We start from the raw sequence: 27332 nt of genomic DNA on the forward strand, positions 1-27332 counted from the left end.
ATTCACAGCATAGTTTTTTGTTCATTTGTTTTGTTTTTTCCTGGGAATACATAAAATTATGGATGGGAGAAATTACTGTTTATACTTCTTGTCTCTTTAGCAAGCAACCATTCCTCTAAATAAATGTGGAAAAAAATGTTTAAAAATACTGTATTGGTGCACGCATTTGAAAAGTTGCTAAATTTTCACGAATGTCACAACCCACTATTACGTACCTTTGATTAAAATGGAAGTATACTTAGTTGTGCCTTCTATCCTTTACCCCAAGGTCTTTGTCAAGTGAAATTGTGGGATTTCTTGTCTCAGGGGTCTTGAAGCAGAACATAGATCACACTCTTCTAGTGATGAGAAAATAGACACCTCTTAATGGCTTTCCTGAACTCCCCACACTGGCTCTTATGATAACATGTCTTAAATGTTCTCCATTCATGGTGGAAATACAGCCTCAGTTCTTCCAAAAACCTTTCATTCCTTTATAATTTTACCAAATCCTGTTAGAGTCATAAGATGTTTCTTTGCTTTTTTTGAAAATAGTTGAAACACAATGTTACATTCGTTTTAGGTGTACAACATAATTCAACAACTCTCTGTTATGCTATGCTCGCCACAGGTGTAGCTACCATCTGTCACCATACAGTGCTATTATAATACCTTTGACTGTATTCTCTGTGCTGTACCTTTTATCCCCATAATTTATTCATTTCATAACTGGAAGCTTGTATCTCCCACTTCCCTTCATGCACTTGGCCCATCCTTTCCTCTCCCTTTCTCTCTGGCAGCCATCAGTCTATTGTCTGTATTTATAGCTTTCATTCTTCTTTTTGTTCATTTGTTTTGATTTTTAGATTTCACATATGAGTGAAATCATATGATATTCTTTTAAAAGCAAGTTGACATCCCAGTCTAGATGGCATCATCTCTTCTTATGAAGACATTATGGATACTAGTGAATTAAGCAAATTACATTACTTTCTTGGGTTGAAAACTGAAGACCCATAGAGTCTTTAAGCCTCCAAAAGTTCATCTAGCTGACCAGGGATCTTTTGAATAGCAATTAGGATATGTATCTATAGTTAATGTTGGAACTAAAATCAGCATACATGATCACAGAATTGTTAGGCAAATATTCTGGTAGACTATGAATGACTAGGCACTGTTATGCCACTAAAGGATTTTTGTCTTTTAAGTACTTCCTAACAGAATTTCTTTCAGCCTGAGCCTTTAGATTGTATTATCAGAGACTTGTTTTCCTTTCTTTGAAGTTTTTTTTTTCTCCTCACTTTGCAGCACTTTGATAATGTGAAGGGCTTCACTCTAGAGAAGTCACTGAAGCAAAGAAAAGCTTCACAGAGCCATACTGAGAGAATTAAAACATATCACATTAATTCATCCTTCCTTTCTGTCTTCCATCAACTAAAGAAAGTTATAAAAACAAACAAAAAAAGAATTAATACGGAAACACACACATATAGGGAGCTGGAGTTTTATTTTATACTTTTGCACAAGAAGAACAAAAACCTCCATAAAGCTGCGAAAGCTTTCTAGCATCATCAAGTCCTCTTCAATGAGTCATTAACTTGCTGAAGCCCAGAAAATCAAATTTGGTTTAAGGCTGTTTGATAATGTAGTAACACAGTAAAATGTGATTCACCAATTAGCTCATGTAATTAGAAAATCAACAACATGCTCTAAGTGGCTGGTGGACACACATAAGTAAAGTCTATTGTCGTTCTTTATAGTTGCTGATTATAACCACACCTTCAGTTGATGACACTGCATCCAAATTCCTTATGGAAAAGAATCCACAAATATCTGTGTTTACAAATAAGATTAAATAAATTAATACTTAGTTCAGTCGGTTATTCTGTCACTCCTTTTTGTTTGTTTGTTTGTTTTCCCCCTTCATCAATTCTTTCTTTCCAGGCTGTGTTAACCAATAGTGCTTCTGGTCCTTATCTTTATAGAGCTCTCAGTCTGCAAGAACTATGTTAAACTCTTCTAGAAGGAAAGTCAACTGGTTAAAACCCTGCCAAAATGATGGTTTAAAATCATGGTAGTTAAAAATTAGTCTTTCTAGACAATCCCTAAATACTAATGATGTTGCCGAGACGCATGTAAGAAAAAAGACACAGCCAGCTGAGAATTTTCTCATGCAGAGGTTTTTGCCTGGCTGAAAAGGATTCTGTGATAACAATGGCAATTGAATATCTGTTAGATTATTTTAAAGCAACTCTTCATCTATTGTTTATACACACCTGTTGATGCATAAGGCATATATTATACATTGCTATGTTTAAGTATTTTTCTTTGTAAATTCATGTCAATGTAAGAGTTTAGATGTTGTTAAACTTTCTCACTAGGAATTTCACACATTTCCTACTTCATTCTTTTCTTGCTGCTACTAAGGTATATGGGCATAATTACATGGTCCAGGGCTTCCTAATAAATATAATGAGGATAATGGGGATGAATTACCTGAGCTTGAGCCAGTAAAAAAAAAAAAAAGTATTTCTTATCTGATGTGGTTATTCTTAATGCTTTTCTTTGGCAAAATATGATATATGGTTATACTGCCTTCTCCACTGACTTTTTAAGGTCGTATTTTAGTGTTCATTCATGGAAATTTTAAAAGGTATTAGGGAATTATTTTCTTGTAACTATAACATTGCCCCTAGGTTGTTTATTCTTTGTAACCTCACAATGCCTATTTTGTATTGTTCCCTCTGCCGTAAATATCACAAATTCTAAGGAATGCAATAAGCTTTGATTATTTTTGTAGTTTCGCTCATATATTTTATAATAGCTTAGACTATATTTTATTTGGATGAAAACATAAAATCACAGACATTAAGAAAGTGTGGTTTATTCTTAGCCAGTATGAAACTTAACCCCAAACATTATAAAAATGCAGCCATCTCCCCCTCAACATGTATTTAACATTCTTTCTTTTTTTCTTATTTACAGGTCAATGGGACAGAAATTGAATATGAGTTTGAAGAAATTACATTGGAAAGGGTAAGAAAAATCCAATAATTGAAAACCTCAGTCTTGCATTCAACATTCTGCATCCTAATGGATTGTTTTGTGAAATCACACAATTGTGTATTTTACCTTGGAAGTTTCCAACAGGACTCAAAACAAAAATATTAATGAAATGCTTGCAGTGGAGGGCACAGGGACAGACCACATCACCAGAATGTTCCATATGTAAATGACATTGCCAAGATATGGAGAAATTAATGAGAATGACAGAAATATTCAGTGAGCTAGTATAGCACTTTTTCCTATTGTTTCCATTATTAATGTTTTGCTATACATTTTTAGATACATTACAAAAATTTTCATTTATACATTAGTAATGTTATCTCATCACTACCATTACCATGCATTTTTTAGTTTAAAAAAACAAGCAGTGCATTTTAAAACCACCTCCCCCATGGAAAAAAATGCAGCAATCCTTCAGACCTCTGCAAGTTTGTTATTAGGTCCTTGGCAGGATTTGACAAATAAGCAAAATTCTGTGTAACAACCCTAATATATAAAGATAGTTAACAAAACAGTAAGAAGGCCTAAAACCGCCTAGAAAAAAAATGACCAAAAGCATTAATAGGACATTCATCAAAAAAGAAAAGACCAATAACATATGAAACTTGTTCAAACTTATTAATAAACAAAGAAAACAATGATGCTAAATGATTTTTGTCTGTCCAACTGGCAAAATTTTAAAGGGAGGTTAATACTCATTGTCACGGAGTGAGCCTGGAAATTGTTACAACCATTAAAAAAAGCTATTTGGACAAATGGATCAAAAGCTTTAAAATGAGCACCCTTTTTGACTGAGAAATTATAAGAATGCAGAAAGACACAAAGAGTATTCATATTGGTATTTTTTATAACATTGCAGATTGAAAAAGACAAGTGTTTAGTAATATTATATGTCCAAATAATAGAAAATTATATTAAATTACATTATAATAGTATTTTTTAAGACTATTTAACTACAAGAATGGAAAGCCTAACTAGGTTATCTTATTAAATTAAAAAAATTACATTTCATAATGGTGTTTAAAGTATAATCCTATAAGCACGAACATGAATAATTTGTGTTCATAAGAATATACATAAAGCCTGGAAGGATATGTGCCAAAATGTTAACTCTTATTAAGGATTTTGGATAATTTTTAGTTTCTTCCTCTTGTTTATATTTTTTCCTACACATTCCACAATAAACATATAATTTGCTTATAATAAAAAATAAAAATGTAAGTATTTTTCTAAGCTTTATCATTCAAGTATCAATTCAGACTCTAGACCTGCACTTAAATTTATATCTTCTTTTAAGTTTACTGATTATGCACTTTCCTGAGTCAGGGAATTTTTCGTTCTTAGCCTAATTTTTATTGAGCATGAGTGGTTTCAAAAGGAAATTTACATTAAAAGTTAAGTGTTTGACAGATGTGTTCTTTAAAACTTCCATTATGAACTTTGGTTAAGTTTTAATGACATGCTAAATGAAGAAAAATGAGGCTTAAGGAAAATTAACCCAAATGAAAAAAAAGAACACATTTCTCCTACTAAATCACTAATCTTCTCCCTAGGACTGGCTATATAATTTGCAAAGCACAGTGTAAAATGTAAATGTGGAGCCCTTGTTTAAAAATTATTAAGAATCAAAAAAGATAGTAAGAGCCCAACATTAAATGCCATGTGACCCTTCTTAAATGCAGGACCCTGTTTGCAAAGATCTCTCACTCACAGAATCAACCCTTCTCTCTCCCACACCCCGACACTAAATATGACATCATTTTGTTACCCTGGTTTTATAGGTTAGAAAATCAAAGCTAACTTTGGTGTGAGGTAGAACATTCAGTGGGAGTCAGACAGCTGTGTGTTCTAGTCTACATTTTGACACTTCTTTGCTTCATGACCTAGTGTGTCCTCTCATCTCAGTCACTCTGAACCTTGTCACTGCCATTAACAGCACTCCCTCCCAAAAAGCTTTGTCAAGCACTGTCTTCGTTGACTACCACCTCCTCTCCGTTCTTATCATCTATTCCAATACCCCCACCTCAGAACTTCTTCCAACTCCATTGGGACCTCGAATCATAGATTTTACCTTTCCTCTCCAGTTTTCTCCAGTTTTCATCTTTTGTATGCCCACCCCTACCCCACCTACCATACTCCAAGTCTTCCTGTCACACACTTTTAACATTTCATCTCCTCTCTCCCTTTCTGTGTTCACCCAGCAAAGCCTCAGTCCTCCATTCTCAGCACCTGGGCAAAGAATGGGTCCACAGAAGCACTCCTTCATCTCACTTGAAACATACAGCTATTGATTTCAAGTGAACCTTCAAAGCATCCTAATAATTCCTATACGTTTTTAGAAAAATCACTTTCTCATTCTCTGGGACAATAGGTTCACAACTTACTTGGTCTCCTCAAATCTCAAACACCTCTCCCTCATTCTCAGTCTTAGCTGTTGACCTCTCTCCCTGTGTCCTTGAGAAAATCCAAGCAATCAAAGAAGACCACCTTACTTTGCTACCACCAGATCTGTTAATGTGCTCTCCCTGTTACAATGGGAGAATGTCCCCTGCTCCTTTACTAGGCCAGCCCTTCACTTGTGACCTGCACTCCATAACCTCTTGTCCATTGAAGGACTTTGCTTCTATAGTTTTCTCCTCTCTCTCTCCTGCAATATCCAATGCTCTCTCATGTTTTCCTGGATATACATAATACAGACATGATGTAATCTCTCTCATTAAAAGAGAAGAGTCCTCTAGCAATGGACTCCTAAAAGAAAAAGCAAAACAAAACAAAATGTCACTTTCCCCAATGTTCTCCTTCTATTGTTTCATGATTTTATTTTTCTTTACCAAAAATAGAGGAAAGTTGTCTGTTTTCAATAACTCCAATTCATTACTTCATTTTCCTATTTTAAACTAGTTCATGTTTTCATCCCCTCAGTGGCCCTAAAACCATCTTTATCAAAGTCTTGACAGGTTCCATCTTGTTAAATGCAAGCAGCAGTTCTCTGTCCTGAGTTCTCAGTAGCGTCTGATGCAGCTGTCACTGCCTCCTTCCCTCAAGATGATAATTTCTTGCCTTGCAGAATAAAACATTTCTCCTACTTATTCACCATCTCATTGGTACCCTTAGTCTTCTTGTTAGCTCCTCCTATAAATATTGGAGCATTCCAGAAACCCAGTGGACAGGCCTCTTCTCAATCTCTCCTCATTCCCTAGTGATCTCATCCACATGCATGGCTTTAAATACCAATTGTCAACTGATGATTCCCAAATCTGAGTCATGACCTCTCTCCTGCATTCCAAATGTAAACAGCTAACTGTCCAGTTGGCATCTCTGCTGAATATCAAGAAGGTCTTCTAAACTTAGTATATTCCTAACAGAATTCATGATTTCCCTGCACTCCCTACCCTTGGGGCAAAAACGACTTCTAAACTAATATTCCTCATCTTAGCTAATTGGTTCTATCATTTTCCTTATTATTCAGCCCCCCCCCAATCCTCTAGGAGTCTTGCTTAATTGCTCTTTTTCCCTTGGCATCCAGAGCAAGTCCTACCAGTGCTACCATAAAAATATATTTCAAAATCAATCAAATTTTACCATTGACCCTGCTGAATTCAAGTCCAAACTAATATCCCATGCCTGGACCACTTCAGTAGTTTCCACTTTTGCCCACTCCTCCTCAAAGCAGCCAGAGTAATCTTTTTCAAAAAAATAAGCCAGATATACCACTTTTATGCTTAAAATTCCACTCATTATCATCACCTGCAAAACCTTATACACTCTGACCCCTGCTTCTCTCTCTGACATTATGCCCTCACCACCAACTCCTATAACATTTCACTGTAGCCATATGTACTTTCTTGTCATTCCTCCCCAAAGTCAGGTTTTTCCTACCTCAAGGTCTTTAAATATGTTATTCTGTCTTCTTGAAATAACCTCCCCTTGGATCTTTACATGACTTGCTCTTTTCACCATTTAAATATGTGCTCAAATGTCTCAGAAAAGTCTTCCTTGCACACCCCATTTAAGTTAGTACCAGCATCCCCCTTACACTTTTTTTCCCATTTTCATAGCTTTATTACTTTTTTAAATGTTTATTTATTTAGTGTGTGTGTGTGTGTGTGTGTGTGTGTGTGTGTGTGTGTGTGAGACAGAGAGAGAGAGAGAGAGCGAGCACGTGTGCAAGTGGGGTAGGGGCAGAGAGAGAGAGAGAGAGAGAGAATGAGAATTCCTAGCAGGCTCGGCACTATGAAGTGCAGAGTCAGACGTGAGGTTCTAACTGTAAGATCATGACCTGACATGAAATCAAGAGTTGGATGCTTAACCAATTGAGCCACCCACGTGCCCGCTTTATTACTTTTTTAATTGCACTTACCAATATCTGAGATTTATGTTATTACTTTATTGCTCACTTTGTTAATATCTATCCCCCTTCCTAAATATATGCTGTATGCAAATACATAGTCATTTCTGTATCCAATTTGCCTAGAACACTGTCTGGAATATAGTATGTACTCTGAATATTTATGTATGAATGGATTACGCCAATGCTCTAGCACTGCAAATGCAGTGAAGTAAAGACACATGGCCTGCATTTGAATCTTGGCTCTATCACTTACTGGTTGAGTTACTTTGAGCTGAATACTTAACCTTTCTGGGCTTTAATATTCATACCTGAAAATGAAACTAAAGTGTTTATAATTTTCTCCTAGGGTCTTTGTGATGATTAAATGAGTTAATATAAAGGTTTAGGACAGCATGTATAGATGCTTTTCTTAGCATTTCCTTTGTGCTAATATGGTAGTTCTCATAAATGTTATTTATTAGGATCAGGAAGGAAGCTTAATAAAAACATAGCCTACTAGTCTCAGTGATCTAACAAGTCTCATTAATAAGAATTTCTCTCATATCAGTTTTTTTCCAGTTACTTTGTTAAATATCAGACATCCAATGATTAAGAAGTTATGGATCTTGCTATAAGAACTTAGAGCTTCTACTTTTTCTCCATTTAAATCTAACATTTAATTTAGTAACAAACTAGTCACATTTATGTGACACCTCTATGAAGTGGATACATACATCTCTATGAAGTGGATATTGCCAACTCCATTTTACGTATTAGGACACTGATGCTCCGAAATTAAATAACTTGTTAAAAGTCACAATGTTAGTAAGGGATGGAGGTAGGATTCAGGCCTATGCCCAACAGATACCAGAACCTAAACTCATTGTCACTGAGTTAGATTGCCCTCAAAATTAAGTTCAAGTGTCATTTCCTCCAAGAAGCATTTCTTGACTTTCCCTCTTGGGGAAGGTCCCCTTATTATAAATTAATACAAGTAGAGAACTTCTCACACTAAATGATGAATAAAATATGTCTTTTCCACTGACCTATGAATTCCTTGATAGGAGGAATTTCATTATAGTGTTCTCTATATCAGCATGATGATTTAAAAAGTAAAAGGGAAGTTACTGAACAATTTCGGGACAAGTTGATCACTCCTCTTCCTCTATAGCATCATTGTTCATTGCATTGGCCACTTGCCACACATAGTGAATCCCACAAATGTCTAATGTTCATTTATTTGTCCAGCACAGTCCTGGGCATTGTCCTTGTTTCATAGAATTTTACAGCCTGGTAGAAAACACAAAGAAGTAAATAGGCAAAAACCATGAAGAATAGCAGAGTGCTGTGGATACCTGGCCCAGAATGGAGTACTTCCTTGAGGCTTTATACCTGAGCTTACTTAGGAAAGAGGAGAAGAAGCAAGCCATGGAAAAGGGAATGGAAGAAGAAGGTCTCTCAGACAGGGAACAGCAGATGCGAATGTTCAAGGATCCCTGGAAAAATAACATCCTCAAGGCACTGCAAGTAGTCCAGTCCAGTAGTGCAGTTGAGTACTCAAGGCACTAACCTTGAGGTAGGGCTCAGAGGGAGAAACCAGGCTGGAGTGTGGGAGAGGCTGAGAACATAGATACTTTAGATAATATACAGAGGGCTTTAAATTTTATCCCAAAGGCACTGGAGAACATTTGAATAATTTTAAACAGAGAAGTAACAAAATCATATTTGTGTTTTAAAAAGATTACTTTGGCTGTGTTGTTGGGTGTCCATTTCATAGGATGCAGGAGATAATTCAGGAGATAGTGCCATTTAAGACATATAATTTAACGGCTAAATTCTGCCAATGGTGATGAATATGGTGATAACATATTCAAAATATGTGAAGAAGCACCTGGGTGGTTCAGTCAATTAAGCGTCCAACTTCAACTCAGGTCATGATCTCGTGGTCCTTGAGTTTGAGCCCCATGTTGGGCTCTGTGCTGACAGCTCGAACCCTGGAGCCTTCTTCAGATTCTGTGTCTCCCTCTCTCTCTGCCCCTTCCCCGCCTGTGTTCTCTCTCTCTCTCTCAAAGATAAATAAACATTTAAAATTTTTAAAAAATAAGTTAAGGATGTTAAAAGAACATATTCTAATGATTTTTAATATGGGAAATGCCAGAAAGAGCAGAAAAATCAAGGATACCTAGATTATAATCCAACAAATTCCTTTCAGTAGTACAATCTGGGTTTCTCAGCATTGGCCACCTGTGATATTTCATATCTTTCTGACACCATGGGATCTTACGACAGTATACTCATCTATAAAAGTAGCTGAGTATAAAGTCTATGCCTCTAAGTGATTTATCCATTATTCATGCATGAAGTTAATAGGTTATGTACCCCCAGTATGACTTACATCAAGAGAGGCTAGTTTACCCGGCATGGATAATAGATTCATCATGGCTTTATAACCCTCACTATCATGCATGACTACAATTTAGCAGAGATATTGAAGTGACTATATGACTATCTGCCATATCCTCTGACCCATGCCCCCAGCCTCCAAAAACAAAAACAAAAACAATAACAATATCATTTGGAGTACTGTCCTGACAGCCGCAGGATGTATGATCATGGGATATTATTTGAATGTTCCATCTGATGAGTCAGGGATATTCTTTTGCAATTAAAAAGAAATCAAAAGATCTGAGCTATCTTCCTAAATGTACAGCAATTTGTAAGGCAGAGTAAAGTGACTGATTTATTGTACCCTCCAAATTCCTATAGAATTTGGGTATAAGGTGGATAACATGGGGATTCTGAAAACAGTATTTGTGAACTTCTGGGTAAAACCCATTAAGAGTTGTCTAATGGACAACAACTGATGGACCCTCTAGATTCATCCAGGTATCAAATGAATTGGAAAATCATTGGATGTCTGAATCACTTAGGCCAAATAAATTTCTCTCAAATTTTTGAATTTTAATGAAGATGAAGAATACCAAATTCAAATAGAATTAAGGATCTAATTACTTCAAATAACATGGAAGCTGTGGGTTTCTAAATTCCTGATTTTTTTCTGTGTCTCTGCAACTTTCTCCAATTTAACATAACAGGAATAAAAAGCCAGAGTCCCAGTGATATTTGTCATATATATATATATATATATAGTCATCTGTAGCACAGTCTTATTCTAGTCTAGTTAAATAATTTTTAATAATAGGTACATTTCTTAAATGAATTACAAATTTTATATATTCAATTATCAGTGTATATTTTAAGTGTGTTTGAAATATAAGGTACAGTGTATACAAATAGTATGTGCATAGAAACCATTTAAACATAAATGTGTATTTAGTTATAAACAAAAATATTTACTTAATATGTATGAATTTTGTTCAGACCTTTATTGGCTTGGTGGAAAATACCACAATATTTATGGAACAGAGTAGGTTTATATAAGCACTGGAAGGGAACACAGTCTTTCTACTCAGACCTTACTTTGAATCCAGGATCAGCCACTTTCTATGTGACCTTGAGCAAGTTACTTAACCTATTAAAGCCTCAGCTTTCTCCCTAATGAGTAAGATACTAATATCTATCATATAGCATGTGGTGAAAAATAGAAATAGTATGTGTATAATGCATAAAAGAGTTAATGGAACATCATAGGTGTTCAATATTATTTGCTATTATAAAATGTGACATGCACACATACACACTTATGTAGGCTTCATTTTTTTTTCTAAATTGTTTGTTTATTTTTGAGAGAGAGAGAGAGAGAGGCAGAGGGAAAGGGAGACAGAGGATCTGAAGTGGGCTCTGTGATAACAGTAGAAAGCCAGGATGCAGGGCTTGAATTCATGAACTGTGAGATCATGACCTGAGCCAAATTTGGATGCTTAACCAAGTGAGCCACCCAGATGCCCCCATTTTTTTTCTAAGATGTCACTGTTCATGTAAGTTCAGGCTATGATTCTGAGGCTAGGTCAAATGACAAATGCATGCTTCCTCTTTCCCCTGTATGTGTGTGACTGCATTTATGGTAAATGATAAGCTTCTTAAGTGATCCCCCAAATGTACATATATCCAATTATCCATGTATTCTTCAAGCACATCAAGCACATAAATGGAGCCTGCCTTTAAGTTTGCAGCCATAGCTTCCTGTAGAATAACACAGTACTGTTTGTAGCTCAGTTCTTTGTTAACTAACAAGAATTTAGTCCAGGCTAGACAAGCAGTTACAGTGTATTCTTTTGTTTTCAATATCTTCAGATTATGATATTTGCTACAGATGTTTTGATACCTCCACAAAATCTTGCATTCCCATAATCCCCTACTTCCAATCTCTACATGTGATAAAGTGGGCAGCTATTGTTGCATCCAAAAGAGCTGACAGAAGGAACATCTTCCTTTAGGGAAACGGCTCCTTTCCCCATTCTAACCATGTTGTTCTGGGCACAACTGCCAGTTGTCTGGGGACAACTACCACACAGTTGATTGGTCTAGAGCTATGAATTGGAATTACCTGGTAAGCCAGTAAAAAACAATACTGGTACCTGAGCCCTATCCTAAGCTAAATGAGTAAGAAACTTGGGAGGGTAGAACATGGGACATCTTTATTTTGAAAACATTCTGAGTAATTTCATGCACAGTTGAGGGGTTGACACCTGAACCAAACTGAGCCAATAAATGTGCTCCTCAGGATTTTTCACACTAAAGTGTGGAGTATGGAGGGGTGTGCTGCAGTACAACTGTGGACTTAAGCAGGGAGATAAGAGGCAGGAGAGTGGCCAGTTGCCCTCTGGGCTTCCTGCCGTTTAGAGTAGGCTTATCTGAGAAAAGGAGGATTCCTGAGAGATAGCTAGAGACAGAAGAAAGGGAGAGAGAGAAGGAGGGTAAGAGAGAGAGGAAGAGGGAGAGAGGACAATAGAGGGAGAAGGAAGGAAGGAAGGAAGGAAGGAAGGAAGGAAGGAAGGAAGGAAGGAAGGAGAGAGAGAGAGAGAACAAATAAACTGGTAGCCTCCAATTTAGGTGGGTCCTAAAGACAAAGACTCCATTCCCTATCCAATGGCTAACTGAGTCTTCACTTACAGTTCAGCTATCACTGTGCTCAAGTTATTGAGTAGGTCATAGGTCATGGCCTAGGCTCCTCTGGCCATAGCCCATTCTCAAAATAAATATTGCCTTGCTTTCATTCTTTACCTTTTCTAAATTCTAGTCCCGTCTCTCACCACTAAGGTAGAGTCATAAAGCAAAGCTCTCTACTCAAATAGTGCTGGCAGGTTGCAGTAAACCTTAATACCCCAAAGCTTGAACATACCATCTCCTTTAAAGTAACCCATTACTGTGTTCCAACTACCAGAAATAAAAAAGCAATAAAAAAAGTGGCAGGTAAAAAGAATGGCCAGTGACAGGTCTATGAATTTAGGTTTCTACTGTCTAGAAACTTTTCTGATTTGGGAATGAGTAAGCTTCAGTACATGTGGAAAGTGGTTTGCAGTATTAACTACTGGACTCAGATGTCAGAAAAAAAACTGCTAGAAATATAGTTTACAGACGTTTGAGGGGTCATTAATCTAACTTTTCTTTAAATGTAAGCACCAAAGTCTTGGGATTGAGGAGCTCCTTGTAAACATACCTCAAAGGACTGATTTAGATGAATCGGCACAAACTACATTTAGCTGAAATTCAGCTGCTGACTCCAACCATCTCCATTTTTCTTTATAAACTCCCAGCTGAGGTATCTCCCTTCTTTCACCTCACAAACCTTCTGTGACCAAAGTATTAACAAGTGCTCCCTTCTAGTTCATTAGTCTGGCCTCGGTGCCCTCACATTGTCTAAAGTGGCCAATATATTTTCTTCTGTGAACCACTTGTTATGCTATTATTACCCCCCCAATCTTTCTTTGACATGGCCCCTGATTATTATAAGCACATTTAATGCTAGTGTAATGGTACTTCTAAGCCTAGCATGTTTTACACCGAATCCACAATGGAAAGACTTACACAGAAATGACAAAACTCTATTATTCCCAAGTTTAGTTTTCTAACCAGAGTAGATCCATATCCAAGACTTGTATCAACAAGATATGGATGGTTAAGAAAATTTTGCAAGGAAAGCTCTCTCTTGGGGTGCCCCAACTGTTCAGGAGTATGGTGGAGGTACTGGAAAGCAAAGGAGCAATACAGGCTACCAGAAATCATACGTGGGTCACTAAATAACAGATCTTGAGAAATGGTAAAAAAAAAACTAGGTCTTAGGGTACTCACAACTGAACAAACCCTAACTGATGTAGCTAGGGCAGCAACAAATAAAGTATCAGTAGGTCAACTGTTAGGCTAGCAGCAACAATAACCTCAGTCATTCTTAGTGCTTCTCTTCCCAGCCACTTCAGCCATCTCCAGAATTACCCCACAGTTCTATGTCCTTATACAGTGACAAGACAACCTTTAACTACGTTAGTCAGTTTTCTGCACAAGTAACTGCTACAACATTCATTACCCTTTTCTGCTATACCTTTCCAATGTTGGTTGGACATTTGTTGCTGTCCATTTCATTCTCTTTACCTTTTCCATTTTGTTAAATGTCCAGATTTTAGTTCAGATATCTACCTCTGCCACACAGTGCATGTGGTTTGATGGAAGCTAAGGTGAATCTTAACTCCAGGGGTGGATTCTTACTGATGTAAGTGTGTTAGCACATCCTACTGCCCTGGCCTCCATTGGGTGATATGCAGCTTGATGATCCAGTGCGGAGTGAATTCCATGATTCTTACTTAGGATTCTGAGACAGAAACCCACCCTATTCTATGGGAATGAAGTGAGGAAGTCTGTAGCTCAGATAGTAGCATGGAGCCATTTATGGCTATGAGAAGATTCTAGCCTAAGATTGAAAGAGGATTTTAGATGGCAGAGTTGATAAATGGGTAAGTATCAGTATTGGCAACATCTTGAGTCAAACCACCTTTGAGGCACCCCTTCTGATTTCAACCCTCCATCTCTTTACCTCACCCTACAATGAAACTTGTTTTAATGGAGAGAAAGCAAGAGGAAAAATACAGGGAGAAGAAACAAAAACACTAGTAATATCTCAAAACAGAGATGCACAGGAGAAAAACTGGTAGTTGAAAAATTTGAGAAATGATTATAACCAGTGGGTTTAAAAGTATATTTTTTATCTACTTAGCTTAGTGAGCTTGATACATTTTTAAACTTTCAAATGATCTATCCCTTGGAGAAAAGGGATGCATATGTTATAAAAATATTCATAGGCATCAGAACCTCTGCAGTGTATTACCTAGTTTTTAAGCTTAAAATGTTCAGGCTGTATAGACTCTGCATAAATTGAACAATGCACATTTAGTCATTGAGAAGAATGTCGCCTTGCATTTAATTCAGGATCACCAATCAGGCTTTACTGATCCTAAACTTGTTCTTCACTCCCTTACCGTTTTTGCTTGACAAGCTCTTCCTAAAAACCCAGTTCATGTATTACCTCCTCTGAAAAGCTTTGTCAGATTCTCTCAGTTATAGTTAGCCTACCCAACCTTTTTATCACCTCAGGGCTTTCTCATTATCACCTGTGCTCATATTGTGTCTGCCTTCTTTGTAAATTTCAAGGCCCTCAAATGCTGTAATGTTTCTTGGTTTAATCCTCTTTATTTGGAATCTGGCTGTTTTGAATCACTAGAAAGAACTACTAGACCACTAGTTGAATCATTAGAAGAATTATTTAGTCTTCTGACAAGAGATAGAGGATAAGGATATATATCCCTTTTTTTTTTTTTGTGTGTATATATATATATATATATATATATATATATATATGGTTTTTTTGTGTATATATACATGTACACATACATGGTTTTTTATGTGTGTGTATATATATATATATACAAATATATATATAAATCCGTACATATACAAGGTTTTTGTATATATATGTACATGTGTGTGTGTGTATATATATATATATATATATATACACACAAAAACCTTGTATGTGTACAGATTTTTATATATATTTTATATTTTACATTATATACTTTATAATACACATTACATATATTTCTTTCATGTATTTATGTGTTTATGTTTGTCTGTAGGTAGATAAATAGCATCCTCTTTGTAAGCTGAGGCCAATGCTCAATGCTCTTTCTGGTGCTTGTAGCAATAGCTGCTACAAAAAAATATATCAATTTCTATCATTTATTAAAGTTTGAACCTTACGTGCTAGTCTCTATGTGGTGGTTATGTCATATCCTAACAATTAGGTCATTACGTAAGTTTTAGAGCTTCCACTTTATAATAAGCAGATTGTAGTTCAAAGAAGTTAAGACATTTGTCCATGGTCACAAAGCTAGCATTTGGCAGAGCTGGTTGATATTTCTGCCGTGATATGTGGTGCTACCACATAGCATGAAAAATATGGAAGGTTTTCTGGAGTAAAACACATATTCTCTGACCAGCAGTAATATATTCAGACTGCCTTTAAGGCTTATACATTTATCAAAAGGAAACATTTAGCCAAAAGGCAAAAGATCTCAGGTTAGCTCTGAAAGCAGCTTCAAGAGAAAGACAAAGACAAAACAGAAAACAAAGTCAGTGAATAGAGATGTATTTATTTTTCTTTAGGATTATATCTTAATATTTGAGAAATAAACCAGGCTCGTCCCTCCACCCACTCCCTGCATCTGCTTAAACTGCTCAAAGCTCGGTAATGCAACTCAATTCTGGGGAAAAACAGCAACAAAAATGACATCACGTCTTGCATATTTAGCCTTCTTCTAATTCAAAAAAAGGAAATCCAGTTCAACCAGTGCTCCACTTATGTTTTTGAAATCTTCCTCATGAAAATATACCCATGTTTTCTGAAGCTAAAATTGATGAGGTTGTTAGCTCTACTATACATGTAGTATTCTTGCTTTGTCATGTGATATAATGTATATATTATAATGCGTTTAATGCATATGGTATGATATAATGAATATATTTTATCATATCTTAATATCACTGTTTTCAGAATATTTTTCAGATATTTCATTTCATCCTTCATACTTCTCTGTGAAATAGAAAAAGAAAACATGACACTCCTCATTTGCAAATGAGGAAACAAAGGCTCAGAGAGTGTTTTCATAGGTTCCTTAAAGTCACTCACTGCAGAGCAAAGCCCAATCTAAACTTCACATCTTTAACTTCCAGCCCCACTCCTTTTCTCCCATATCTTACTGTTTTGTTTTTGGGTTTGTTTTAATATCAAATCCAAATGATCACCCTCTTCTTCAGGTAGAACAAACTGAAAATATTACAATGTGGTCATTGATTTCTCAAACTAAGCTGAAATCAAAATAAAACTTTTTCTCATACCAAATTAGATTTTAAGTCACCCCAAATCATTTAAACTTGCTTTTGTTTTTTTATATTAAAAAAAATTTTTGACATTTATTTATTTTTGACAGAGCATGAGCAGGGGAGGGGCAGAGAGAGAGAGACAGACAGACAGAATCTGAAGCAGGCTCCAGGCTCTGAGCTGTCAGCACAGAGCCTGATTCGGGGCTCAAACCCATGAACCTGGTGCCCCGCGAGATCATGACCTGGTGCCCCGCTTTTATTCTTTTAAACATTTATTTTTTTTTCATGTGTATTTATTTATCCTAAGAGAGAGAGAGAGAGAGAGAGAGAGAGAGAGAGAGAGAGGAAGGGAGGGAGAATGAGCACGGGAGGGGTAGAGAGCAGGAGCGAAGAGGATCCCAAGCAGCCTCCACAGTCAGTGCAGAGCCCAAATGGGGCTTGATCTCTCGAACCATGACATCATGTCATGAGCCAAAATCAAGAGTCATCAAGAGTCAGATGCTTAATCCACTGAGCCACCAAGGCACCCCTAAAGTTGGCTTTCTTAAAGCAACAAGCATAAAAGTTTAGGCTCTTGAGAAGCATTTCTACATACCAAGTTTTTATGTTTTACCTCCAAGGCAGGAAGGCTTTCACCTTCTAAATTTTGAAGATTATGGAAACATTTCCTACATTGATTTGAATGATCTTCTAGCAATTTCTACTACACTATTGCTACCAGTAGAGCAAAGTATTTCAAGTGTGGATTTTATGGCTATTTAGCCTGAGAGTAAATTGTGGCTTTAACACTTAGGAACTTTGTGAATGTGAGCGAGTCACTTAATCTGTCTGCCCCTCACTATGCTCATCTCAAAACTAGGGGTGATAATAATACCTGCCTCATAAGGTTATTATGAGGACTAAATGAGTTCATAATAAAATAAAGTGCTTGAAACAGTGCCTGTCCCCAATGAGTCCTATACAATAGTTAGTCATTATTATTACTGGTCTAGCTCCTCATGTGACAGGCCTTGAATTATTACAAAAAGAAATCAGAGTTCACTTTCTCCCTTAAAACTTTTCTCCTGAAGAATTACTACTACTCCCCTATTCCTTTAATTATTCCTCATATGGTGCCCTTCCTTTGGCAGTGCTCCTAATGAGTATTACCTTTCTTGCTAAAATATTCTCTCATTCAGCAGATATGCATCGACTTCCCTCCATGGTGCCTGAGTCCATGTTTTGTTCACTCCACAATCATGAATTGATCGCCTCTTCTGTGACAGGTGTATTACATATTGTCAATAGGCAGTGAATGAGATAGCCTCTTCTCTCAGAGCTGAGTGGCTAGTAGGAAAGACAGACTTGCTGAATAAGTCATTATTTCAGGGAGATCTACTATCATACAGTGTCATTCGGGCTTGTCATCTTGTTCCGTGACATAAACCTGAAAAAAAAAAAAAAGGAAAAGAAAGATGCTCTCCTATTCATTTTGCTATGGTAAAAAGAAAGCCTGGGCTTTTGCATTGGCGACTTTTTCTTAATCTGTGGTATGTTTTTCTGTGTCTGCATTCAGTGATAAAATATACAGGCAACTAAATATTTTGTGAGGGCTTGTTATTATTGCTTCAAAATTAAACTCATGTCAGTGTTATTTAACCACCTTCTCTTAAAGCATGTTACTTTAGGGACAGGTGGTCTTAGCCTGGGATGTTTTGACAGAAACTATGATACATGCTTTTCAGAGTGGTCTGTCATATTTGGCTAAGCCTACAAGGATGTTCTTAGGTGAACTGACCAAATCCTTTGCCAACACTTGACAATGCAGTTGAAATGCAGTATTCTGCTCTCTCTGGACAACCTATGCATCACTCCGAACTGTCTGTTCTTCTGAATAAGAAGAGGATTTTTTTTCAAATAGAAGGGGAAATATTAAGGACATCTGAACTTTGTGATTACATTTATTAATTGCATTACATTTTATAATCCTCCTTGCTCCAACTCTCTAAAGTAATTATCATACTATCTTTCAAACTGAGACACTGGGTGATAAATTGACATGCCCAAGGTTGCATGTGGAGTAAAAATTTGAACTGAAACTGTTCAAATCTAAAATTCCACAAAGAACCACTTGCGCTATAGTTTCAGGGTCTTTCTTACCACGCATTGTCAGGGCTGACTGTGGTGTTTCACATAGCGAGGGGATTTTCTCTTTGGAAAGCTTGGCATTTGAACAGCTGATAGAAGAATTCTTAGCCTCTGGTTCCCAAAGGATATTTCTTAACTTGAGCGTAGAGTCTGCATTTGTGCTCAGTGGGGAAGGAAGAGTAATGACATTAAATGAAGGCAGCACTGACTGTGAAATCAGTTACCTTTTAAATCTCAGGGTTATTGAATTAATGAATTAGTCTTAGAAGGCTGTGTATCATTCTTAGAATCCTGAGAAAGGAAATTGAATATTAACGCAGTTCACATCCATAATGCACAATTTATAGCCACATGCAGACTAAACCATATGGTGGAAACATTCTTTCATTCTTTCAGATTATTTTATGTTGGGTGCCCCACATACAGCAGGTCTTTTAACCGACTTGTCGTATATGATCAAAATAATAAAACATCTGTTGACAATAACCTTGAGAACAAATTGGCGCTTCCCAAACTTGCTTGAGCTATAAAATGTCTATTGTAATAAGGAATACAAGATGTGGAGACAGTATTTTAAACACACACACACACACACACACACGCGCACAAACACACACAGTATGGTCACGTCACCTCAAAAGTTATGTCCTCCAACACTGCTGTAACCTCATTCACAGAAAACTCAGCTTCACTGTGAATATGTGGGGCTATTTTTTTAATAGTTACAATGGTTGTGAGTTCTTAAAAAGTCTACAGAAGGAGATTAAATAACCATAGTTAGGCAGTTTCATATGAAGCATGTCAAAGCTGCATAGTTTCAAAACCTCAGGAGAAAATTGAACCTTCTGAGCTTTTATAAGCTACCGATGAATTGCCAGGCCCCAAACCACCACAGAATTTCCTGCTGTCTGGTAAATTGCCACGGACTCACAGTTGTAGCCAAAAACATACTCCATACTGGAAAATCTGTGATTCTCATCACAGTCCCCGCCTTGCATGGCCTGGGACCACAGTCTGGTTAGAAGGAGCCCATGGAATATTTTGTAGTGTTTTTATTTCTGCTGTCCTCCTTCAGTTCTGCCATTGGCATGAGGTTCCCTTGGACAGACCAGAATCCTTAGTAGAATTTCCAAAAGAAGAATGCAGTGAAACATTTCCACCTCCTGCTTTGTATGAATGTAATACATGCTTTAGAACTTTTAGCTCCCAGAAATTTGAAATCTACTGTTTTATTGGGCCTGAATGGAAACACACTAAGTTTTAACAAGTGTTAGTACCCACTTCCCTTGCCACGTAGAACTCTCCAGAGACCTGGCCTTGACTGCAAACACAAATTAACTTTTAGCCAACTGAGAAGATCCCGACCCAATGTTTCTTAATATACATTGCTGAAAATCTCAGTTCTAGCCAATTGTTTTCTAGTTCTCTTTGCTTCATGAGCTCACTGTGAAAATGTTGTTCATTGTCCTTTCCAAGACTGCATACCACTTCCTTTGCTTCTTAGAAAAAGTTCCACTAAATGAACAGAAGAGTTTATAATATTCCACTTCCTGTAAACACAAATGCCATGATAATAGTAACAATAGTTCCTGAATACTTGAGATGTGCTGCTGAGGCCTCCATTGTTTTATTTAAGCTCTACAACAAACAACCATTTAGCTTTAGTTATCCTCATTTGGGAGATAGGAAAACTGAAGACTCTAGTACTTAAGTAACTTAGATTTAAAATCATATTTCTGGGGCACCTGGGTGGCTCAGCCAGTTAAGCATCCGACTCTTGATTTTGGCTCAGATCATGATCTCACAGTTCATGAGTTCGAGCCCCACATTGGGCTCTGCACTGAGAGTATGGAGCCTGCTTGAGATTCTCTCTCTCTCTCCACTCTCTCTGCCCCTCCCATACAGTCTCTCTCTCTCTCTCTCTCTCTCTCTCTCTCTCTCTCTCTCCCTCTCTCTCCCTCCCTCTCTCTCAAGATAAATAAACTTTAAAAAATAAAATAAAATCATATTTCCATTAAACAGTGGGACCAGAATTCAGTCCTGGCTATTTTGATTATATCTGTCCAGTCCTGTTTCTTGCTATAAACTTATAATGTGGATGTTATTAAAACCCTTATTCAGATGGAGACTCTGAGGCTAGATAGTTCGGTAACTTACCCAGTGTATAAACCATATGTGAAAAGCCAGGGGGAGAGGGAAGTAATGCAACTGTATATCTCTAGAGCATTCTTCCTCCTCTGATATTCTCACCTTGACATCACCATCTGCTTAATCAGAGAATACCCTAACTGTTCACACCTAACCAGTCACTGAATCAATTCCACATCTCTAATCCCCCTCAAATCCACCTGTTTTTCCCCCAGACACACTCTGTTCTACAGGTCACCATCACTTCTCACCAGGATTATAGCAGCCCCCTAACTAGTCTTCATGCCCCAGGCTTAAGTCCCTTTCAGCACGTTACTCACACCATGGCCACTGTGGTCTTCCTCAAGATCAATCAAGACTATGATAATCTTTACTCCTCATTGGCTTTTAGGTAAAATCCAAACTTCTTGGCTCAACACCTAAGATCTTTTATGTTCTACCTCTCCCTTAAGCCTCCAGCTTATCCCTTACTATTCCCTTCTTGTATCTGGACTCCACCCACATGACATGACTTAGAATTCCTCAAATTCATAGGATTCTTTTTCTCACCTCTTTTCTGTGAGTATACTTCTCCCTGCTCTACCCCCTTTGCCTAATTAATGCTTACTCAAACTCCCTGTGTAAGCTTAGGCATTCTCTCCTTCTAGGAGCCTTCTCTGACACACCCCATAACTATCTCCTCTATCAGCCATTTGAAATCCCTGTGTCAAGAACACTAATGGGCCCTTTTCCAGAACTTAGGAGTTGACTTCCCTTGGTAGCTGCTGAAAAAAGAGTACATACAAAATAAAACCTTGGTTTGCAAGCATAATTCATTCTGGAAACACACTTGTAATCCAAAGCACTCCTATATCAACGCAAAATTCAAGAACCATTGGTTTAGTTGGGATCATGTGACTTTCAGTATCACATCCTACTCATATAGCAAGACATCGCTCATTTATCAAGTTAAAATTTATTAGAAATGTTTGTGCCTCTTGCAGAACACTCACAGAACAAGTTACTCACAATCCAAGGTTTTACTGTATTTGATTAAGAAGAAAACAAGTAATGTGTCCTAGTTGCCTCCTCTGCCACAATTACGTAGCCATTCATAAATGCAAATTTTCCATCCTACCAGAATCTACGTAGAGATACACTCAAGATGTTGAGTTTATGAGGTAGACTCAAGATGTTGATGTTGGTTTAGCAGCATTCATTCATTCAGCCAGTCATTAAAGATTTTTTGATTGCCTACTACATGTTATGTTCTGTTTTAGCTTCAGGGCATATAGCAGTACTAAACAAATAATCTCTACCCTTGGAGAGCTTATATTCTACTGGAGGAGAGCTCAAATAAACTAAACAAGTAAAAGGAAGAGTATATTAGATGGTAGGAATTTCTGTGGAGAAGATAGAACAGATTTGTATTGACCTTAGTTACCAAAACACATGAAAGTTATTTCATGTTTCCCCCTAAAATAGCAATTTCTGTTCACAATGGTCATTGCCTTCATCCCTTGACTAACATGGGTGAGTGGTGTGGTAACCCCTTCCTCCCTATTTGGTTGGACTTCAGACACCTTTGGAAAAGTGTAAGTATGGAGTTAGCAGATACTGCTCTTATAGAAGAATCAAGGGCATTCCACAAATATATCAGTGGAACAGACTTAAAAAGAGTCACTGTCTCACATTGTGTTCTTTCTCTCTCTACCTCTGTCTCTCTCCTCTCTGCCTCTATCACACACACACACACACACACACACACACACACACACACACACACCTAACAGGAAAGGTTGTTTTGGATAAGACTATATGTGATAAAGCTCTATTTCTATCTAACAGATGCTACCTTCAAATATTTGTTGCTGGGAATCAGACCTATTTCACTGTTGACTATGACTGTAACAGGCAAAAGGCATTGTGGGTGTGTCCTGGTGGGTATTCAGAAGATAAGAAGCTAATCTTTGAATATGAATGTGCTGCTGAGCATTGTCAAGGCCTGAAATAAGACCTGGTATACTTGGGGTTGGAGTCCCCACCACTCCCCAAGCTAAACTTCCTAGCACATCTCAACCCATATTAAAGCTGCCTCTTTTCTATGGAACTAAGAGAATAGTTCAAGGAAGTGTACTGTGTAGTTGTTGTAAAGCTATAATTGCTAAAGGAGTCTCTTCCTCCTCAGGAAGATTCTATCTACTTCCTTGATTAGATCAGGAACTCTAGGAACTCTAGATGCTATTATAACACCCAGGTACATATCACACTATATCATGAATCCCTCTTTCCTGGTCAGTCCTCATCCCATCCCTCATCCCTCTGCTGAGCTAATCTTCTGTGAGGGCAGTTTTATTCATCGCTGAATTCCAAGTATCTAGCAGAGTGTAGGTACTTAGTAAGAAATACATGATGGAAGAAAGGAAAAATAGGTTTCTATCAAAATAGGGAATTTATATCATAGAATAAGAAAATATTGGAGCCGGAGAAGGTTTACAGCTAATTCAGCCCTATAATTGATTTTGATAGGTGAGGAAAATGGAGTGTCACAGAGTTGTAAGGATTTACCCAAAGCAACACAATAAACTATTAGGAAAAAAAAAATACAACCTGTATTGTTTCTTCCTCTGAGAGAAAATTTCTTATTATGATATAAACTGATAAGTCATATGCTCTTTTGAGCATTCAAAACCTAACATGATGAATAAAATGAATAAAATGTGAGGTACTTTTTAAATAAGAAAGTAACACCTCCAGTTTATCTGTATGCATTTTGCAACACACTATTTTTCATGTGTTTTGGACCCAACTACAATGTAAAAGAGAATGCTTGAAATTAAAAGTGCTTAAAATATTCAGCAGGTACAATCTGCAGTAGCCAAAATAGGCTATTCAGTGATGATACTTTCACCAGTTTCTTTGTCCCTACCCTAAGAAATCATGTGGCATCAGTGATGCCTCCAGAACTGAAAACATCAAGAATAGAAAATTGAATATTTTCCTCCCTTATTTGCATTGGAATGCTCATTCTGTTCCTTTGAAGATAGTTGACTTTTGAATTTCTCTTGTATTTACATTTTATATATATCTATATATAGAGATATATAAATGCTTCTCATGACTTCATATTATCACTACTTCACAGGAGAAACATTTGAGGTAAAAATATTCCTTCAAACTTCTTTCTTGGTTGTCTGTATGACAGCATGTCAACCTTAGCTAAACTGTTTAAATTTTATTTATTTATTTTTACAGCTTTTCAATATATTTGCAATAACCTTTGGTCAAGGGCAATAATCTTCTGACCTAACTTCTGTAAATATAGCTTTCCTTTAAAGACAATTCTGGTTGTTTCCTCCTGATAATTTTGATTTATTTTCCCCACTTCCTATTTAAGACTCACAGATACTTTCAAGCCTAAAAAATCCAAGATTTAAAAAATGCTAATTCATCAGCTGAAATGCTGTTTCACTCATTTTTTGCCTAGCAACTGCCAGATGTCCTTCAGGTCATGATTTAACTATTGCTTCCTTCAAGGTGTTGTCTCTGACCTTCAAATCTAAATTATCCAGCCCCTGTTATTATTTTGTCCCATAATAGATGTGAATTTATCTGTACTTACTTATTTCTCTTTTTAACATCTGCCTCTACCATTACATATTAGACTATGTGAAAGCAGATAGCATCTTCGTTTTGTTCACCAGTGACTATTTGGCATACAGCACAGTGCCTTATACATGGCAGGTTCTCGGTAAATTAAGGGGCATATTAAAAGAAAACTTTTTAGGGCGCCTGGGTGGCGCAGTTGGTTGAGCGTCCGACTTCAGCCAGGTCACGATCTCGCGGTCTGTGAGTTCGAGCCCTGCGTCGGGCTCTGGGCTGATGGCTCAGAGCCTGGAGCCTGTTTCCGATTCTGTGTCTGCCTCTCTCTCTGCCCCTCCCCCGTTCATGCTCTGTCTCTCTCTGTCCCAAAAATAAATAAACTTTGAAAAAAAAAATTAAAAAAAAAAAAAAGAAAAATTTTTATAAGTAGGGAGAGATGAAAATTCTATCTTTCTAATGTACCACTATTTTGGTGCTCGCTCTTATAAGCAATGTGTGTGTTCAGGAATCATTGCCAACTGGGAGAGGAAGAAGCATACAGGAGGGAGTCAAGTAATTTTATCTTGCTTCCTGTGTTCTTTTCTAAGAACGTCTCCATCACCGCCCCTTCACATGGCAGAATTCTGCAAGTACAAGCTCAAAACCACTAAACATCAGATATCCTGATAACACCTTGGTGAATCTTCTCTGCCTACATGAGTAATTCAGTGCGAAATCCCAACACTTAGCAGAGTCTGTGCTTATGCTAAGCTCTTTGATAATCACCTCCAGCCATGTAACTAACAGCCTTGACCAGGGGTTACAGCCAAGACAGAAGCAGTTCATGACCTGTTTTGATATACACCAGCATCTAGAATGCAGAAAGAATTGGAAACTCTACATGAAATGTCAATTAAAGAAGTAATACTGGTATATGTCAGAACAATTATCTTTTTTTTCTTCTTTTTGTTTCTTGATAATGTGTCTCTCAACCCTAATCCTTCTCCTTACCTTTGCCTAGATGGCCCAGTATGATCATGCCTGACTCACCTTTCCATCTGCGTGCATGACTCCTCTACCTCACACCTGCTGGGTTACGTCCAAATATGATTCATTATTATAATACTAGTGCCTCAGTACTTGTGAGAGCAGACAAGTGGCAAATAATACATAAATACCACCACATATATGCTTCCCCATTTACAAATACATGTATATGCAGGGTTTTTCTGATTTTAACATTGAGATAGCTGAATGAAGGAAATTTTATGGAACCCAAAAGAAGAGAGTCAAAACCTCAGTGCTTAGAGTAACCATGTGAAAAACTAGACCCCATTTATCTATGTATGTGTGTGTGCATGAGTATCTATTGTATGTACACACACACACACATACGTACACACATACACACACAAATCTACTTAAAGGGCTCAGATCTACTTTGGGGAATACTAAGGCATATTTATCATAAAGATTGGAACTTTATCTAGGTTTCAATAATATAAGCTGGGTTATTTCCCTCTTCACTCGCCTCTGTCTTTCCTGCTTCTCTGTGTTAGGCAACTGTTCCTCCATTCCTCAATACACCCATGCTACCCCCATTGCTTCCTTCTTTCTCTATGGGAACTTCATCCTTTTCCTCTTTCAAACTAAGCTTTGCCACTTATCTTCTCCATGATATCTTTCCAGCCTAAGTCAAAGAAGACATCCCCAGGTTCAGGCTACCATAATCGGGGACATGTGTTGTACTACAACACATCCTGCCTATTTACAAAGTACATGTATATGCAGCGTTTTCTGATTTCAACATCAGGATTGCACCATCTTGACCCAGTATTTTCTGATATGTTTGTCTTCTGAATGATGACCCTCCCCTTAGCTTTTCTCTTCTCTGTGTGATTTTACTTCTCAGAACATATAGTTCCACTTGAAATCAGAGACATTTCCCTAAAAGCAAATTGAAGAGAAGAATCAGTTGGGCCCATTCTAAGTTTACAAATTTCATGTATTTTATACTCTAGCTTTGGGGGTTTTGTCCATTTCCAAAGAGAGTGTTTTTTTCTGCTGTTATAGCCGTTTATGTCACAAGCCGGACACAAATGGAATACTAAAGAAGCTATGGTGCATGGTTGTTTTACCCTAGTAGTTGCTTAAGAGTGATCATTCTAGTAAATATATGTAATGACATTTTTACTTGTACATATCTGATAAGCTATTACAGAGTAGAGATTGCCCTGTATAACAACTATGCCCTGTATTTCTTTTTATCCTTGGCAATGCCTAAAATAAATCTTTGCCTATTGTAGGTGTTCGTGAACGTGTGATTTTTCTCTTGTTTCCTAGGGGATTAGTGAGTATTTAACTTGTCTTCCTATGTAGAACAAAAATGTTGCAATGATATTTTTAAGACTGTCATAGGTTGACTCATTTTGAAATATTTTTAAAAATTTAACTTTTGTTTAGAAGAGAGTTTTGGATTCATACTCCCCTTCCTTGAGATTGTGATATGTCAGTCTAGTCCTGCTGTTTTGTGTATCATGGAATGTACTCATTCTGTGCTATTTCCAGAACATTTTTTTGGTAATTAATAGAGCTGGGTAATAGCTTTTTAAGCTAGAACTTTTGTGAAATTATGAAGTACTTAGTATAGTACTAAATGTTATATTAGTACTTTTTGTTAGTACTTGTGAGAGTTGTTAAATATTTAATATAGTACTAAGTTCTGTATTCTGTATGTTAATAATTTTATGAAAGTTCTAAGCTTTGGGATGGAGAAAGATGTTTCTGG

General features: G+C 37.0%; 1 protein-coding gene across 10 annotated transcripts in view; it reads left to right on the forward strand.

Annotated features, from left to right (window-relative positions):
- Positions 1-27332, forward strand: part of DLG2 (discs large MAGUK scaffold protein 2) — a 2044734-nt gene that overhangs the window by 1394229 nt on the left and 623173 nt on the right. For all 10 annotated transcript variants that reach the window (XM_047877315.1, XM_047877320.1, XM_047877323.1 and 7 more), the window contains one exon: positions 2965-3015. In XM_047877315.1, the coding sequence (XP_047733271.1) occupies positions 2965-3015 (51 nt within the window). The remainder of the gene's footprint in view (positions 1-2964; positions 3016-27332) is intronic.

The sequence above is a fragment of the Prionailurus viverrinus genome, chromosome D1 (genome assembly GCF_022837055.1).
Source record: "Prionailurus viverrinus isolate Anna chromosome D1, UM_Priviv_1.0, whole genome shotgun sequence".
Lineage (NCBI taxonomy): Eukaryota > Metazoa > Chordata > Mammalia > Carnivora > Felidae > Prionailurus > Prionailurus viverrinus.